Source organism: Gymnoscopelus microlampas (assembly GCF_963454915.1).
Source record: "Gymnoscopelus microlampas genome assembly, chromosome: 6".
In the NCBI taxonomy this organism is placed as follows: Eukaryota; Metazoa; Chordata; class Actinopteri; order Myctophiformes; family Myctophidae; genus Gymnoscopelus; species Gymnoscopelus microlampas.
Genome location: NC_139943.1, coordinates 51,979,048 through 51,995,184, shown reverse-complemented (window position 1 = coordinate 51,995,184; position 16,137 = coordinate 51,979,048). Strand labels below are relative to the sequence as shown.

Sequence of the window (16,137 nt, the reverse complement as noted above, 5' to 3'; positions counted from 1 at the left end):
GAATGCAGCTTTTTAACACAATAGCCTAAAAGCTACAATATGTGACTTATTTGAATGAATAGAACATTATTTTAACCAATCTGTATTGTATATCAATAAACTTAATTGAAGCAGAAAATGTACCAGATTGGACACTAGATGGTGCCGCCATCTTTATTGTGGTTCGTTCTCTGTTGGGAGAGAGAGACAGCGGATTGTAGCTTTAAATGCACATGTTTTCTGCAATAAAAATAATTTGCCTGGGATATATAATGGTAACTACCAAGGGTCATTGTCAAGGAGGAAACAGGCCTGTAGCACTAGGATGTGAAATATATTTTGTACCTTGTTAGCTTAAATGAACGCAGTACCACCTTGTGCATATTCCTTTAGAACGGTTATGAGACTGCAGTCTGCAGAAAATAATAAACACCCTGGCCAATCAGAATCAAGTATTCTCTGTGCCCAGCATGGCATAAAATGTGTGCTAGAATGGATGAATGATAGTCGACAGCAACCCCGACCAATCAAATGATGTTTGCTGTAGTTTAGTTAACACATTTCAGCATGGGTTTGATGTGGTTTGATTGATTCGTTTTAAGTTTAAACACTGTTAGTAGATTAGGTGTGGTAAGGATCTGGCTCTAAGCATGGTATAAGTTTGTGTATCCACAGCAAACTTGACTTAACAGTCTTGAGCTCAAAAGTGCAGGATCTTGTTTCTTCTTGTTTGTAGTGTTCAGAGCACTAACTACGGATTCAAACTGTATGCAAACTGGCTAATTTATTCAAATCACAAGAGATTCCAATTTGAATAGAATGAAGTTAACATGCAGTTAACGTGCAGTGGTTCTATGCAGAATCTGAAGGCAAAAACGTCAAGATTCATACAAACATAAGATTTCAAGCCTGATGGGCTTGTACAGTATTAGTAATACTGTTCAATTCCTCAATGTCTGGTTTGCATGACCCTATACTCATTATAACTACGAATGCAGTTGCAATGCAGTAGTAAGTTATTCAGTGGCTGCAACGTCTAATCTTTAAAGGTACAATTTACAGTCACTGCACAGCATTTAGTGGAAGCTAAACGTGGAACAATTGCTTTGACAGAACAATAATGCTATGCACTTTGCATGTTGTTTTGTTCCAGTGTGTTTTAGAGATGTGTCTATAGATTTTAGGGTCTAAATGTTGGCATCTGTCTTATTTAGACGGAGAAAGAGAAGCTGACGTGTCGAGACCGTCTCCCTGCCTACATGACCAACGTGGTCATGATGCTGTTAATGGTGAGAACAAATACTACACTCAACATAATTATGGCACTTTTTGTCTCCGTCAGGTCGAAGGCGCGGCCGAGACTATGTTTTGCTCCCTGTCCGTCCGTCTGTGTACAGCTAATCTCTGGCACCGTTGGAATTGTTTTCACATTGGCCTGTTATAGCGCCACCAGGAGGCCGATTTTTGCAAAACATCTCTATAGTCATCATGTCATCAAGACGGACCTGCCCGATTTTTCCTATTTCGTCCTGGCCTGGCGGAGAACTGTGTTCCGAGGAGCACATTTTTCTAGTTCTGATTTGATGTACTGTATTACCGAAACACATTTTGTAACGATATAAGAGTTAACTCCAAAGCTATTCTCCAAAGAGGTTTAACATTTATTCTGTCTGTCTATCTATCTCTCTATCCATCTATCCATCTATCAGATTGGTGTGACATTTGCCCTTGTGTTTGGGGTGATCCTTTATCGAATTTCCACCAAGGCAGCTCTCCACATGAGCTCCAACCCCATCACGCGCAGCCACGTCCGCCTGACGGTCAAAACCACTGCGGCCATCATCAACCTGGTGGTGATACTCATACTGGATGAGGTGTACGGAGCAGTGGCACGATGGTTGACTGTGTTAGGTGAGTAGTGGGACACGACTACTAGGGCTGTCACGATTACAAATTTAAGTTGACGATTAATTGTCACTCAAATAATTGCTATTAACGATTTAATTTTGTGTTTGGCCATTGAACATTGGAACATGTGAAAAAAAAATCTGTTTGCCTTTTAGGCTTCCTGATAAAAAACAAATAACTTAAATATAAATACATTATTGACATATTTCATAATTTCATTCTGCTATGTAAAAATAGCAGATATAGCTGATCTACAAGCTTACAACGCGTCACGAAGTGACGCGTTGTAAGCTTGCAGATCTACTATTTCAGCTTTTTTTCTGTTTGAAAATGTGTGATTTTTTTCAACATGGAAACGATTATGACGATTATGCAAAAACAATTGTGATTATCTCAAATAATTGCGATTAGACGATTATGTGATAATTGTGACAGGCTTAACTACTACTAGTCTCGCGTAGCCAGACAGCTATTCCACTCTGCGAATGCTACAGTGTATAGAGTCTGGAACTACCCTCGAAATCTGAGACATGAAGCTGTCATCTGCTATTTCCTTTCATGAAAATATATCTTAAAATATCTTTAATCATTGTATTTTTTTTTTCATTTCTGCTAAGCAGCAAGCTACAGTATATGTTTAGATGATTTTGGTTTATATTCGGATACATTTGCGCGACTGTAAAGACGAAACGGAAGTGGTGAGGAGGCGTCACATCCGCTTTATCGCTTGATCATTTTCAGAGTTTCTCTACTCCAGACAGTATGCTGGTTGCATGGAAGCATTTGAAAATTGTGGGAGGCAGAGCAGGGATATGTTATGTTTGTTGTGGATCAACTTGCTCTCCGTTTTGTTTCAGAGGTCCCAAAGACGGACAAGAGTTTTGAGGAACGCCTTATTTTTAAGACCTTCATCCTGAAATTTGTGAACGCTTTCACACCCATTATCTACATTGCTTTCTTCAGAGGAAGGTTAGTAGCCTAAACTCACATCACCCATTGACACCCCTGAGTCCTGTCATAATCATGATCTTGTTAGCTGGTGAATGCATACATTTTTATTATTATTATTATAATTTGTAGCTTTTCACCCCTTTTTTATTTAGTCAGGCCTAATGCCAATTGTTCCCTCCGCACACATTTCTGTGTTGTCACTGCTGTTGTATCCTACTGACTAAACTGCCAGTGAGGAGCCCCCACCGGGAGGACGTAGAGAGCCTTCGTCCTACTCCTCCCGCCCAACACTCCCTGCTGACAGGTGCTGCCCCCCCCCCCCCCCCCCCCCCAAGCACAATTCTCACCCTCCTCCCCGCCCGGCTTCCCTCCCCCGAACACGGGCCAAATGTATCCGTGGTGCACTCGACAAAGCCGGATGCACCATGGTGGATTTGGTGTATGTGCCTGGGGGTGTAGGTAGGTATGGAGGTGCTTTTAGGTAGGACTTCGGGCGTTTTGCCCCATCCTCTTCCCCGTCCTCTTCCCGTTTCAATAATTGATTTCCGCTCCCTAACCATTATGTTTATTTTCCCTTAAAGGCTGGTGGGCAGACCAGGCAGCTACTTATATGTGTTTGAGTCATACAGAATGGAAGAGGTAATTAACCATGCGTAAGCCATATGTCATACCGTGTTGTACGCTGAATTGCTAATCTACAAGCACAAGCTCTCAGTTTGATTCCTGTTAATTTTTTTATGCATTCATTTCAGTGGCAAGTAAATAAAACAATAATTGCCCAGGGTGCCATAGATTTTTCATTTATCTTACCTTTTTAAGTAGTCACAGAATATTTATCTTTAGTATGATCGATCCTCTAATGGTTGATAATCACAGGGGCTATCACTGTGCTTCAGAGACAAAGAAAAAAATTGTCACTGCAACTTGCCTTTCACTTTCACTTTCTCATTGAAAACAGCATGTCTGGGCCAAAAATGCAGGGGGGAAAAAGCAACTCAAGTAACAGCTGATTTTCTGCAGACACTAAGCAGGAAGCAGATGGAGCATAAAATGTTGTGACCACATGATCACTAGATCTCTCTGCCTCAGAGTCTGAAATGGTGGCTCATAGGAAGCGCAAGACCGTTTTAAACACTGAAAACACAGTTTTGGACGTGCGCGAGTCTTTGGCGTCCTGGGCAAATGAAAAAAAAAATGGACGTGCACATGTCTTTGGCACAGAATGAGTTAAAAACTGATTGACTAAAACAAATCTTCCCCAGTGTAACTGTGTGACTGTGCGCTCTTTTCCAGTGTGCTCATGGGGGCTGCCTGATGGAGCTGTGCATCCAGCTGAGCATCACCATGCTGGGGAAACAGCTCATTCAGAACAACCTGTTTGAGATCGGAATACCGTAAATATGAAACCCTTCAATTATTTTTTTTCTTAGCAATAAGACACACACACACACACACACACACACACACACACACACACACACACACACACACACACACACACACACACACACACACACACACACACTCCTAGGTGTCTCTAAGGATGAAGTGGCTATGGGTTACACACAGACATATGACCTCAGTACTGTATGCTTTTCATATCGCAAATAATATTGAACGTTTAATGTGCAAACACATTATTACTCATCGGTATGCACCCAAAAAATGAACATTGACATTATTTTTGATTGATGTGTTTGTGTGTGTGTGTGTGTGTGTGTGTGTGTGTGTGTGTGTGTGTGTGTGTGTGTGTGTGTGTGTGTGTGTGTGTGTGTGTGTGTGTGTGTGTGTGTGTGTGTGTGTGTGTGTGTGTGTGTGTGTGTGTGCGTGCGTGCGTGCGCCTGTCTGTCTGTCTGTCTGTCTGTCTGTCTGTCTGTCTGTCTGTCTGTCTGTCTGTCTGTCTGCGTGCGTGCGTGCGTGCGTGCGTGCACGTGCGGGTGCGTGTGTCCCTCAGAAAGCTGAAGAAGTTGATCCGGTACATCAAGTCAAAGCGCATGCCTTTCCAGGAGGAGGAGAGAGAGAAGAAGCTGCAGAGATATGAGATAGACCACTTCTTAGAGCCGTTCGCCGGATTAACACCAGAGTACATGGAAATGAGTCAGTACCACGTGCACACACACACACACACACACACACACACACACACACACACACACACACACATTCCTAGGTGTCTCTAATGATGAAGTGGCTATGGGTTCACTTCTGAACAACAAGTAAGACGCGCAAACGCTGGAAGCGAACGCAGCTCGAAATATGTTGCAGGTGTTTGCATTTTAATCAGAGCATTGTCTACATTCCTGCGTTCTTCATGGCCACACTGTAGTGCAGGCGTCTGTGTGTGTGTGTGTGTGTGTGTGTGAGAGAAACCCTGCTCGGCACTCTGGCGCACTCTGGAGGCTGCACACAGGCAGTGCACGCACACAGACAGACAGACAGACAGACACACAAGCCGAGCAGGATTTCATAGTAAGCTCCACTTGGGCGGAGGCCTCCTTCCGCGTTCGCAACAATCCATTAATTAATAAAATATGCTTTGGCATTGTGAGACAGAGCAGTGCAGTGAAGGCTTCTATGATACCTGCTAAGCCTAATAATACATATAGAAACTAGCAGCAATTACAGGAGCCAAGCACACACCTAGAAACTGTGTAGTGGAGTCCTTTGTACAACACAGTACAGCTGTTATTCAATTATTCTGTTTATGTGAGATTCCTATAAAAAGCAATTGATTTGATTCAATCCATACCATAGTTTATAACTTCAAACTCTCTCTGTCTCTCTCTAGTCATTCAGTTTGGTTTTGTGACGTTGTTCGTGGCGTCTTTCCCCCTGGCGCCTCTCTTTGCTCTCCTGAACAACATCATTGAGATCCGACTTGATGCCAAGAAGTTTGTTGCTGAGCTCCGACGGCCTGTGGCAGCCAGGGCTAAAGATATTGGTAGGTTGACAATCTATATACACCATAACTACTGAAAACAGCATTACATGCCTAATAGGCTCTATTCACAGCAGCCATATTATCGCTTCCTTCACAGGTGTTACCAATGATACTAATGAAGGCTCTGTTCCATTTAGTGCAGTAGTTCTCAGATTTTTGAATTTCAGATTTCCACGACCCCCATAACTCTGAGAGTGTACAAATGGAACCAAATGGACCCGTAAGGGTCCATTTGGTTCCATTTGTACACTCTCAGAGTTACACACCCGTAAAGGGCCATTTGGGAGTGTTTCCAGTGAGCCAACATGCACAATATCAGCACCCTGACTCTGTTTGACCATAATGGAACAGAGCCTTCATTAGTATCATTGGCAACACCTGTGAATGTCTTCATAATATGGCTGCTGTGAATAGAGCCTATTGCGTTGGCCCGTCATTTATTAAACTTGGGCGTATAGTCATTTCAAATGTCCTTTTTTCAACATGCTATAAGCGAAGCTGACAATCAGATCATCTAAACAGCCTATACGTATTCTGCCGAAAATATATTACCTATGTCAAAATATGTAATTTTGTAAAGGACTACATCGATGTATCATTGAGGCTATCCCTGGCCTAAATAGGTATTTCCACATTGGAGACATAATTACATGCAATTAAAATCAAACGATTAAAAACAATATATTTACAATGTTATAGGTTAGATCCTTAATCAGTCACCTCACCTACTTAAACGAGCGCTTTGGCAGTCGTCACATGTCAACACATACACACACGCACGCAAGATCATGCACACAAATATATTTTAAATATGTTTTTTCAGTAAAAACCACCACTTGACCAGATGATGGTATGTTTGATATTAATTAAGCCTTTGAAGCTAGGCTCCTAGGCTCAATGTAGCCTGACAGCGTGCCGCGGGTTCGAGTCCCGATCCCGACAGCCTTTGCTGCATGTCACTCCCCACATCTCTCTCTCCCCATTTCCTGTCAAACTACTATCCTATCAATAAAGGCATAACAAGCCCTGAAATAAATCTAAAATGAAAAAATAAAAATAAAGCCTTTGAAAATCAACTTCTCCTTGTGTGTGTTTTCAGGTATATGGTACAACTTACTCAGAGCGGTGGCGAAAGTGGCTGTCATAATTAATGTAAGTAGAGCTTCAGCTTACACATTGCAAGACACACACAACATCTCAGCTCCCTGGTGTGTAATCACTATGCATTGATAGTCCTTTTTGCTCTATAGGGCCAGCTATCTTATGCGCTAACTTGATATATTCCAACCAACGTACATGCAGCCTATTTGGGGCCCATGGGCGTATGTTGGCCTTGAAATGAGGTGTGGTATGGCGCAATCAGGGCGTACTGCTATCTTACACACAGAGTTTGCACTTTGTGCCAAGACCAGTTTCAAGTTAGTCTTATCAGCCGTCTAACTAGCAGAATAGGCTCTATGCACAGCAGCCATATTGGACAGAAATTGGCCCCCTCCCTTGCTTCCTTCACAGGTGTTACCAATGACACTAATGAAGGCTCTGTTCCATTTAGTGTAGCACAGTGGTTCTCACACTTTTTAATTTCAAGGACCCCCCCATAACTCTTACAACCTCCAGGGACCTTATGTGGTCCCTGGACCACATAATATCAGCACCCTGACTTTGTGCCTTCAGAGCCTTCATTAGTATCATTGGTAACACCTGTGAAGGAAGTAAGACGAGGCCCAATTTTTCTTCAAAATGGCTGCTGTGCATAGAGCCTATTAACATTTCTATTCCACGTTCTCTCCTCTGCCCTTGCATGTCTCTCTTGCTCTTACTCTCCCTGTCTCCCTCCTTGTCTCCATCTCTCTTTCTCTCTCTCCCCGTTGCCTATTTCTTCACCACGCGTTCTTTCAACCCTCCCAACTCCAGGCGTTTGTCATATCCTTCACGTCGGACTTCATCCCTCGGCTGGTCTACCAGTACATGTACAGTCCTGATGGGTCCATGCATGGCTTCGTCAACCACACCCTGTCTTATTTTAATGTCAGCCACTTCCAGAATGGCACAGAACCCATGGACCCGATGCACCTGGGCTACTCCGTTGAGATGTGCAGGTGAGGAGTCTAGCAAGTCAAGAGCCTGACCCATGCCAGATGTTTTGGGTCTGATATCGTTCCCCATTTTGGAGAGTCGTAGACCACAGATTATTATGTTTTAACTTCCTATTTTGTAAAAAAAACAAAAAAGTGCTTTGTTTTCTAATTAAAGCGGCACTATGTAACTTTAAGGATTGTAAGGATTAAAAAGTAATGTCCAATTTGTACAGATTTGTCCAATCTGTATGGTAGAGTATGTTAACACGCTTATACAATTGGGGTGGTTGTATTTTGTCTCCTGCTCTTCCATTGAGACATTTATAGATTGTGTCAAAGGTCACCTAGACACACAGAAAGGGTCATACTAATTTCATTGTTTTGTAATAAACTGGTTAAAGCAAGCAAAAAAACTGTTTACATTTTTCGCCGTAATGTACAGCACTTGTAGCCTCGCGTGGCCAGACAATATCACACGACACACTGCCGAGGGCTAAAGTGCAATGCAATTTTGCAAAGGCAGATTCGTCGGGAACCAGGCTACAGCACTTGCACAGCTGCATTTCTATGTATGGAAAGTGCTATAGAGCGTCGCAGTTCCCGCCCACTTCCTGGTGCCGGAAGTAAATACTCAATGCATTTTTCCCATTGACTTTTACAAAAATATTTATATAAATTAATTTAAGCCTAGAATCAAGCTATCCAGGATAGCGGTGAATCATGACCATAAAACGTTTGATTCTGTGAAAAAACTTTTTTGAAAACGGCAAAACAAAGGGTATTTATTAAATATAGTATATCATATCATTAAATATAAAATTAAAAAAAATCACAGAAAAAAAGGTTTTATGGTCATGATTCACCGCTATCCTGGATAGCTTGATTCTAGTCTTAAATTGATTGATATAAATATTTTTGGAAAAGTCAATGGGAAAAATGCATCGAGTATTTACTTCCGGCACCAGGAAGTGGCGGAACTGCGAAGCTCTATAGAAATAAAGCTCATTATCATTATAGTGACGGGGGTCCATGGGGGCCACTGTCAGTCCTTGTCCCTTACGGCGTATGCCCATATATGGCGATCCCTGACGTCATCAGGATATGCCCATATATGGGCATAGTTATGTCTGAATCATGGTGACCAGTGGACCGACCACGGCCACGCCATCACACTCATGTCACTCTGACACGTTGTGAACCGCACTCTAGATCGCTCTAAATCAGGGGTCTTCAACAGGGGGTCCGAACCTGTAGGGGGTCCTCAGAGTTACTACGGGGGGTCCGGCAAATCTTTGTGTGATAGGATTTTTTTATTTTACCTTAACCACTTGAACCCTAGTATCCCTTTTCTGAGGAGAACTTTGGGCAAAAATAGCTGATCTACAAGCTCACAACGCCTCACGCTGCGAGGCGTTGTGAGCATGTAGATCGGCTATTTTTGGCAAAGAGGTATAGGTGTAGAGGGAAAAAATAGCAGACTAAGTAAAACATTTTTTTAATCTGAACACAATTTTATACAATATAGAGTAGGGGGTCCCTGCTTCATCTCTCTCTCAGCTAGGGGGTCCTTGGCCTGAAAACGTTTAAGACCCCTGCTCTAAATTGAATATACTAGTTTTGATCTAATATCCATTTATTTGTTTGCTTTAAATTGCTTATCAGTTAAATGTTCCCAAATAGAACTCTCAAATCAAAGCTGCACTATGTAATTGTCCTCTTCTACCCTTGATTTGAACCCACTTTTCTGCACAACTGCTTACATTTTTTACCATTGAGCTAATAGAGCCTGCTTGCTTGCTCAGGGGATAAATTGAATCTTGACGATCAGGTCAAAATTGGTGTCAGATCCTGGTGTCTAGTTGACCTTTGACACAGTCTAAATGTCTCAATAGAAGAGCAGGGAGACAAAATACAACCACCCCAATTGTATACATACTACATTATATTGTATTAACATACTCTACCATACAGATTGGACAAAATTACATTTTATTCATAAAAAACATTGTGAGGCTTTAATAGACATCTAAATCAGAGATGGAATGTTTTTTCCTTTTCCTCTGCAGGTATAAAGACTACAGGGAACCACCTTGGTCAGCCACTCCCTACGAGATCTCCAAGGAATTCTATGCTATCCTTGCTGTGCGCCTGGCCTTCGTCATACTCTTTCAGGTAAAGCATTTACCAATGCAGCGATTCCACAATTTGATGAGATTTATGATACTGTTCATGATACGATTCCTTATTTTTCAAAATGAATTAAATAAACTGAACAAAATATAATTTTAATTATTTCTCTGACAAAAACTTTAAGATACGTCTTCTCTTCTCTTATGTTGTTCAGTTTATGGTTAATCTGTTGCACGTCGAAAATAGCAGATCAAAACAGGGGTGCCAGGTTGAAAAGGGTTAAAATAAAATAAAAAAATCACACCCAGTGTGAAGAGAGTGGTGCCTTTGAAAGTGTAACTGGTTGCATCCTTGTGTTGCAATCAGCAACAATATGTTGTCACGTGACACGTGACAACATATTGTCACGTGTCACGTGAAGCTTGACCAATCAGCCGTGCTCAAACATACGGACCGACATACGGACGGACATACGGACACACGGACAAAGTCAAATGTAGGAGTGGTTGGCACCACTCAAAAATAGGGTATAGAATTTGCCTATATTGGGAAATGAGTGTGCAATTTTACTGGACATAGTAAATTAAAATATAATTCATAATGTTTTGTATAGTTGTACATAGTGCAATAATAATCATTTTTATTGTATTTCTCCCCGCTAACAACACGCACGCGCGCACGCACGCACACACACACACGCACACACCCGCACGTTCACAGAACGTGGTGCTGCTGATGAGCGACGTCGTGGACTGGCTGATTCCCGACATTCCCAAGGACATCAGTCTCCAAATCCACGAAGAGAAGATCCTGCTGGTGGAGCTCTTTATGAAGGAGGAACAAGGCAAGATGCACATCCTGGACTGCATGATGCCAGTCCCGCAGCCGCCCCCCAGCAAAGCCCACATGCCAGCTCCACAGCCGCCCCCCAGTAAAGCCCACATGCCAGTCCCACAGCCGCCCCCCAGCAAAGCCCACGTGCCAGTCCCCCAGCCCCCCCCTAGCAAAGCCCCACAGCCGCCCCCCAGGCCCAGCAAAGCCCACAGCCCAGTGCTCCGCCCGCGATCCACAGTCCACATTAACAACGCCAACAACTTGAATGTAGTGGGTTAGTACTTAGAGAGTAATGAAACGCCAAAGGTCCTCTTTTTTCTTTTGTCTGATTAATTGACCCTTTGTCAAGTCCCGCCCTGTGGTTCTTCGCACTCATTGGTTGCCGTTTCTTGGTTTGGACAAAAGTCCTTTCTCTCCATCCACTACCATTGAAATAACGTGTTTTTTTCAGTTGCTTCGTATTGATATTCAGTGTATTCAATTCTTATTTAAACTTGGTCTCAGTAAAAAAGGAACATCTCAGGTGCAGTATAGTGACTGACTGGGCATACATGATGTTTTTTTTTTAAATGTTTTAGATAATTCCACATAAACAACCATAAGGCGGAACCAGGGTAGAACAAGGCAGAAAGAGCCTGCTGGTTAGTCAGTCAGGGACCAATCAGAAGGCTGACAATGGGTCAATTCACCCAAAAATATTTGTTTTGGAACAACAGAGATTTTTCACCGCGAATAAAAACATCAACCTGTATGAACGAGGCACCGACTACATGAATAGCTTAAAGGCAAATATTTGCAGACTTTTTGACATTTTTGTTGATTTCTACGCCATGCCCCCGGTGTGTAAAGTCATGAAGGCCTTTCAGTTTGATACTATATCCACTAAACAAATCTCCTGTCCACTCTAAAATTCTAGTTACTCTAGAAAAATACTCTAAAAGTTTTGTAGTATAGTGGCAAGAAATGTATCAGATTTTCAAAATTCAAACGAGGTGTTAGTGTTTCATTACTCTTTAACAAGTAAATGTCACTCTACTGAGAAGCTATACCCCCAGCCAAATCAGAATAGCAGGGTTGCTATAGCCTGGGATCCAGAATGAATCGCTCCGTTCGGCGGATTTCTTTTCTCACTTCACGACTCAGTCTGGTAAAGATCCTATTTCCAAGGGGTGGGATGGGCACAAAGAAGCCGCAGCTTCTGATTGGTCTGTGCCAGACTTCCAATGTAAAAGTCGGGTTAGGTAAGTCAAATAGGACCATGGCCGGACTAAGAAGCAAAGTGAGAAAAAAGAAGTCCGCTGAACGGAGTGAATAAGTTTAGGATTCCAGGCTAGGGCTGCCAGCTGGTGAAGCTAACACGACAGCTGAGGTGTAACCAAGTCTGTGCCCTTATTCTTGTCCGGAACATTCCAGCAAATGGAAGAGCAGCTCTCTGATGATTGACTAGGGAAGGGACTTATGGAAGAGGAGCTTTCTGAGAACATGTAGTAGGCTGAGAGACTAGAGAGAGAGAGAGAAAGAGAGAGAGTTCACTCTGCCATTTTCTTTCACTGAAACACAAAGCAATGTCTTAAGTTAACCACAGCTTCATCTGGAGATTAGAGCGCTCGGTTGTAACTATGTTTATGTCTTCCAACACTTATAAGACTGACTACCACTGTCTTTAAAGAAGAAGAAGAAAACATCACCGTCTTTGTAATCTTACAACTGTATATGTTTTTGAATAACTAAGACAATGACAATATATATTTTATAGCACCAACATTACATTAGTACTGGTGATGGGAGGCATGAAGCTTATAGCTGGCTAAAGTGTTTGTTTGTTTTTGTCACTGGAAATCTGTGCAATAACAATAACTTCATTAACATATGAGATATGGTCAGCTTTAAAAACACAGCCCTGCAAGTGTTATGGAGAACATTATGTACATGTTCTTATAGCCAATAGATCTTTGCTTAACTGAAAGGTTGCATATCGTCGCTGTTGGATGGAAACCTTGTATGTCCAAAACGGTTACTTTTAACCCTTTAAGACCTGAAGCCCATTCTACATGTCTCCTAAATCCCAACAGTTTTCTGAAAAAAGTAAGTTTCTATATCAGTGGTCCTCAAACTTTTTCATGTCAAGGACCATCAAAATATTTTGTTCCAGGGACCCCCAGAAGCAAAGATTTGAGTTAAAAATGTTCGCTTTAAAAATATATATATTCAAAGATGTGCACACATTTTCAAGATTTTTCAAAAATAGCAGATCTACAAGCTCGTAGCGCGGCACTAGCCCAAAGTGTAAAATAATGCTTTTTAGCTCAAATCTAAAAATGACACAGTTCCAGGTATTAATGGGTTAATACTTTTTATATAATTCATATGTTATATCATCTATTTTGGTTCAGCATTTATAAAACCCACAGACACACTAAACCATGTTCACTTGCTCACATTAGAAATGCCTCTAAAATAGCAACAACAAAAAAAAAAACGATATACAAGCTCACAACATGTCGTTTGTAGAATGGCTATTTTGCAACTTTTGTGCGAAACTAAATATGGTGATATGAGGTTTCTGCCTGACAGCAACAACATGCATACCGAAATCATATTGCCCAAGCTTTAAGGAACATAGAGGAAGAAATCAGGCATGGTAACACAGATGTTTGAGATTTGCTAGCACATATTTGTACAGAGGGTATTGCTTGTAATATGTAATGGGAAATTAAGATAAAGTTTGCACCATTATAGTGATATTGCAAACGACTTGAGATGATTATCCTGTTAGAAAATACAGTCACCTCCAGAATTGTTGGCACACTGATAAATGACTTATTATCTTAGAGGCATTGTATATATACATATCACATAAGTAGCCTTGAGAACCAATGGTTCCAGAGCCAAGTGGCCCATAGGTCAGAAGTCTATCTCTTGTTTATGTAGCATGAGGCAGCTTGGTGTAACACGTACATCCCCCGGTCATGATGTACAAGTACACTCCCTGGACATGGCGCTAGTATGTCGCAGGGACTTACCCCCAGTCCTATCCTTGATGCAGAGTGCCAAAGCAGGGATGCATCAAGGAGGGTACTATTGTTATAGTCTTTGGTATGGCTCAGGCTGGGGATTGAACCCTGACATCAGGGTGGATACTCCCATGTGGGCACTAACCGTGTGTCATTTCAAAATTGTATAAAAGTAATTCCCACCCTGTCGGTATGCTACTCGGACGCCACTTGGCATAGGCACTCCCTCTGCTGTGCCTCACAGGGCTCACCCACCTTGTTTCCGCGTCTACATTTGTATTGAGTCGATATGGTCTGCATTCCCTCGGCATTTAACACGGTACAGAAAAGGCTGCCCAAGCATAAACTGATGACGAGAAGGGATGATGGAAAGACGTCAACCCTAACAACACACTGTCATCCAAATCAGGATATCTCGAAAGCAACTGGCTGGATTGTCATGGAATTTGCTGGCCACCTTCATGCTATACGGAGGATGAAGCCTAAACCATTTGAGTTAACCCCATGAACTGTTGCACTCTTGCACCACCCTCAGGCCGAATTGCGAACTTTTTCTTTTTCATGTTTAGCCCCATCAGTGCACACGTGAGGCTCTAAGGTTGGCAATGTGAGTTGGTTCAAACCCCTTTGGTCCAGTCGAGTGTAAGGAGCAGCAGGGCCTCTTGGGGCTGCTAGACTCACAGTATTCTTCTCCCATTTCCTCCGGTAAATAAACTATTATTGTGTCACTAATCGTATTTGTTTGTTTCCCTTTATGTTGCTTCCCTCTGACACGGTCACAGAGGCAGTGAGATTTGGAGATAAGATTTTCAGGTTTTCAGCCTCCATATTTCCGTGGGGGAAAAAAAGCCAAACATCCATGACCCACTGAACTATTTGGCTGTATGTGTAATGGGCTTTTCATTGTGCGCTTTTGCAGGACAATGTCAAATAAGCCAAAAGTAATAACTTGCACTTCATCTTAGGCATAGACATAATTGTGAATCTTTTGTTGTTTTATTGTTGTTGCTGTTGTTGTTGTTTTTAATACTTGTAATTTCTATTCATTGATTGCCTTATCAATAAAGGTTGCCAATAATGCCAATAATTCTACCGGTGACTGTATTTGGTACGTATGTTATATACAGTAGTGAACACAGCTGATGCAGTCTTTATATTTCTTCTTACATTACAGATGCACAAAGTTTTGATAGCTTTGATGTTTTTTTATTTAAGTTGGGTTAAACTTCAGATTTATGGTGAATACATGCCACTCCGTATGGCTGTGAATGATGAAGTTACACACCGACAGTGTAGAAAAAAAAGTGAATCGGCAAGGTTTCTCTCATACTGTACATAACAGTATGCTCATTGCTCACTGAGAAGTAATATTAATTTACACTCACACATTAACAATAGCAGAACTACTAGCTCACAACGTGTCACGATGAAGCGTATTGTGATTTTTTAACTAGGCAACCTTTTACGTGTTAAGTGTGATACAGTCGGAATAAAGCTAGGACGGGTTTCAAATCACTCTTCTCTTTTTCAACATTGAGATGGTCCAATGCCACTAACGTTTGGAATGCAGGTAGCTTTGGCACTGATACAGAACCCTAGAGTAATGGGCAGAAATGTTGTTAAGCAATAAAAAAGCTTTTTTGGTCCAGTAGATTCTAATAATAGTCCCTATGAAGCTTCATCTTGCCATAAGTTCTAATGTATTTTATTTTAAATTGAATGTGACAACTTGGCCTGCCCTGGCCAGGGATATTGAAACAAACAAATCACTGGGGTGCATTCGTGGAAAGCCTTAAGTGACGTGCATGGGAATATTAGTCTGGAAAATTAGGGCAATGAAGTGCATGATATTTGTTTTTGTGGATGTATTTTTTATTTTATTTTACTTTCTGTTATGTGTCATCTTTTAAATCACCTCCTAAAACTCACTTTTATAGACTTTAACGATCATGATCTTTGTATTTGTTATCAATTCTCTTTTAGGATTTACATTTAACTTTATTCTTGTCATTTTATATAGAGTATTTTGAGAAAAAGGAAAGGTCCCGCCCACTTACAAGCAGATGTATTTAATACAGAGCAACTTTTCGGCCTAACCGATCTTCATCAGGTATCTGATACCTGATGAAGGTTAGTTGGACCGAAAGGTTAAATCTGCTTGTAAGTGAAGACAGTGTGTGCGGGACCTTTCCTTTTTTAAACGTGGACTGTTCTCTCCTACGCACCTGTCCTAGTAAGTAGGTGTGCAAAAGGACTTTTTCTATTATTATATACAGTATCTTACCTTGCTTTTATTACTTTT

General features: G+C 41.6%; 1 protein-coding gene across 6 annotated transcripts in view; it reads left to right on the top strand.

Annotated features, from left to right (window-relative positions):
• The window catches only part of ano1b (anoctamin 1, calcium activated chloride channel b), a 110,358-nt gene extending 94,401 nt beyond the window's left edge, over nt 1-15,957 (top strand). For 5 of the 6 annotated variants that reach the window (XM_084060584.1, XM_084060581.1, XM_084060580.1 and 2 more), the window contains 11 exons: nt 1,194-1,268; nt 1,689-1,890; nt 2,745-2,856; nt 3,420-3,477; nt 4,132-4,232; nt 4,793-4,935; nt 5,627-5,779; nt 6,879-6,931; nt 7,694-7,878; nt 9,924-10,029; nt 10,708-15,957. In XM_084060584.1, coding sequence (XP_083916710.1) covers nt 1,194-1,268; nt 1,689-1,890; nt 2,745-2,856; nt 3,420-3,477; nt 4,132-4,232; nt 4,793-4,935; nt 5,627-5,779; nt 6,879-6,931; nt 7,694-7,878; nt 9,924-10,029; nt 10,708-11,100 — 1,581 coding nt within the window. In that variant the 3' untranslated portion in view covers nt 11,101-15,957. The remainder of the gene's footprint in view (nt 1-1,193; nt 1,269-1,688; nt 1,891-2,744; nt 2,857-3,419; nt 3,478-4,131; nt 4,233-4,792; nt 4,936-5,626; nt 5,780-6,878; nt 6,932-7,693; nt 7,879-9,923; nt 10,030-10,707) is intronic. The other variant, XM_084060583.1, reaches the window with a different exon arrangement.
• The last annotated feature ends 180 nt before the right edge of the window (nt 15,958-16,137 follow it).